General features: G+C 40.1%; 1 protein-coding gene across 1 annotated transcript in view; it reads right to left on the bottom strand.

The window, feature by feature from the left end:
* Positions 1–418: 418 nt before the first annotated feature.
* LOC104405696 (protein HIRA) overlaps positions 419–2,076 on the bottom strand; it is a 36,993-nt gene continuing 35,335 nt past the window's right edge. Inside the window, exons 24-25 of the mRNA XM_010014473.1 lie at positions 1,909–1,997; positions 419–1,361 (exon numbers count right to left, since the gene is read on the bottom strand). Of these exons, the coding sequence (XP_010012775.1) occupies positions 1,245–1,361; positions 1,909–1,997 (206 nt within the window). The 3' untranslated portion in view covers positions 419–1,244. The remainder of the gene's footprint in view (positions 1,362–1,908; positions 1,998–2,076) is intronic.

Raw genomic sequence — 2,076 nt, 5'->3', positions numbered from 1 at the left:
GTTTCAGTGGAATTCCAATACCACTCCACAAGTGAGCTGCTGGCAGGCCACCAGCGCTGTTGTTATCACAAAACGCCACACAAGGAACAGGGTTGGAATTGCATGAAGCTCACTTCTTGTTGCGGTGTCGACCACTTCGGAAGTAGTCAGGGGAGCCCATTTTGCTTTGTGTTGCCTGAGGTAATGAGCACTCCCACAAAGCTCCTGCTCCTCCAGCTGAGATGTGGCTCTAAGAGAAAACGTTGTAGCTGTCCTGGAACAGCACAAGTACTTGTGTGATCACGATGTCAGAGGAAAGATCACCCAGACAGTATTGTTTATTTCTAGATGCATTAACACGATTCAGCCTGCGGTGACATTTCTGGAGATGCTTGTGCCCTTTGTAATAATTCAAGACTTACGTTTTTGCTGTTTGTTTTTTAAACCAATGCAATGTTCATTTATTTTTGCACTTACAAAAAGAGTCACCCCATTGTATCCCTCTTCCCTCCCCCCAAAATGCCTTTTACAAACATTTAAAAATTAAAAACCAGATGACGACATGTTAATTTGGTAGAATTATTTTGAAACATAGCTTTTGTAATTAGAGTTAGATTTCCTACAAGATGACTTTGTAGAGACAGCCTGATTATCGGCCAAATAAAATTCCATATTACAAGTTAGCAAATTCTAGTACAAAAATAGTCCATGTGTTAGAACAGCCTTTTATTATTATTATATTCACAGGAAAGAGTCTATTGGCTGCATAATACCTTAATATTTATGAAATTTCTTTTTATGTGGCTCATTCATCTAATTTAATATAGTGTTGAGCCTCAATAAATCCTCAGGCAAAAAACCCTAAACAGGGTTAAATATGCTGTTCAGTGTACTCTGAAGTACTGTGCTTTTCACAGGACATCCAAGAAACCCCACAAACAGTTCTCAGCTAGTTTTGATATTAAAATGAGATCCAGATCCAAAAGGACCCCCCTGAAGTACATATCCACGACTTTCCATAGCAACAGAGGCCACAGCTTCGATGGTTTCACTTGGGAGATGGTGTAGCTCATCCACTCATCGTTTTCACAAATCCACCTGTGAGCTTCTTTAAAAACTAAAGCAGGTCACTCCTAGGACCCTTACGGCACTGCCCTCTTCAGGAGTGTCCCTACTGACCCAGCTCTTGCTCCTCTTCTGTCTCTGGTTAATGCTGTTCAGCAGTTTCTCTCGGACCAGGCGCCACAGGAAAAATCTGGGGAATGCTACTTGTCTCTCAAGATGTCTAGCTGCTCTTGATATTCTGTGAAAAGCCTCTGGAAACGGAGGTTCTGTCCAATTACAGGAAGAAGTTCTTTCAATAGTTCTCTCTTTCGTAAACCCTGTATAAAAACCATAAAAGCATCCTCAGAATGTATTACTTGATAACATGAACATATTCCATACAGCTGCTTAAGATTGATGCCCTTTTTCCTGCCTGGAGAGAACACTGTATTTTATGTTCTTACTCTGCTTACATGAATCCTAAAATAAAAACTGTCTTTACATTTATACATTCATGAAGCTGGTGCAGCCTCTGAAGTTACAGAATTCCCTACTGAGAAGCAAAGACATTTCATTGGCCTGCAAAGACCCAAACATGCAGCTCTGCTCCATCTGCCTGAAACTCAAGACAGCACCAGAGCTCAAACTGTGGCAGTAAACATTTGTCTATGGTTTCATGTGAAATAAATACAAGTGCAATGGGAAGAACCCTGAAAATGAGATGAGAGCAGAGTATGGAAAGGGTTCCAGAGTCAGCAAAAATCATGCTATTAGTTTTTTGCCACTAAGTTTAATCATATTTTAAGTTCTCTTGTCTTCCCACGTCCTGTAATTTTCATGGGAAACTCTTCCTCATTGTTTTGTTTAACTGTTATCAGGACTTACCATAACTGTTGATTCCCACTGACTTCCAGCTGAGTAATGGACTGGACCCAGTAAATCCTTGCATAATTCTCGCAAACGATATTCAAACCCTGAATATTATCAGAAATAAAATCACATTCAGAAGCATTTCACTATATATAACCACTCCACAATGTAACTGACAACATT

Source organism: Nestor notabilis, unplaced genomic scaffold (genome assembly GCF_000696875.1).
Source record: "Nestor notabilis isolate BGI_N333 unplaced genomic scaffold, ASM69687v1 scaffold3000, whole genome shotgun sequence".
Taxonomy (NCBI): domain Eukaryota; kingdom Metazoa; phylum Chordata; class Aves; order Psittaciformes; family Psittacidae; genus Nestor; species Nestor notabilis.
Note: the sequence above shows the minus strand (reverse complement) of the source record. Positions and strands in the feature narration are given on the sequence as shown.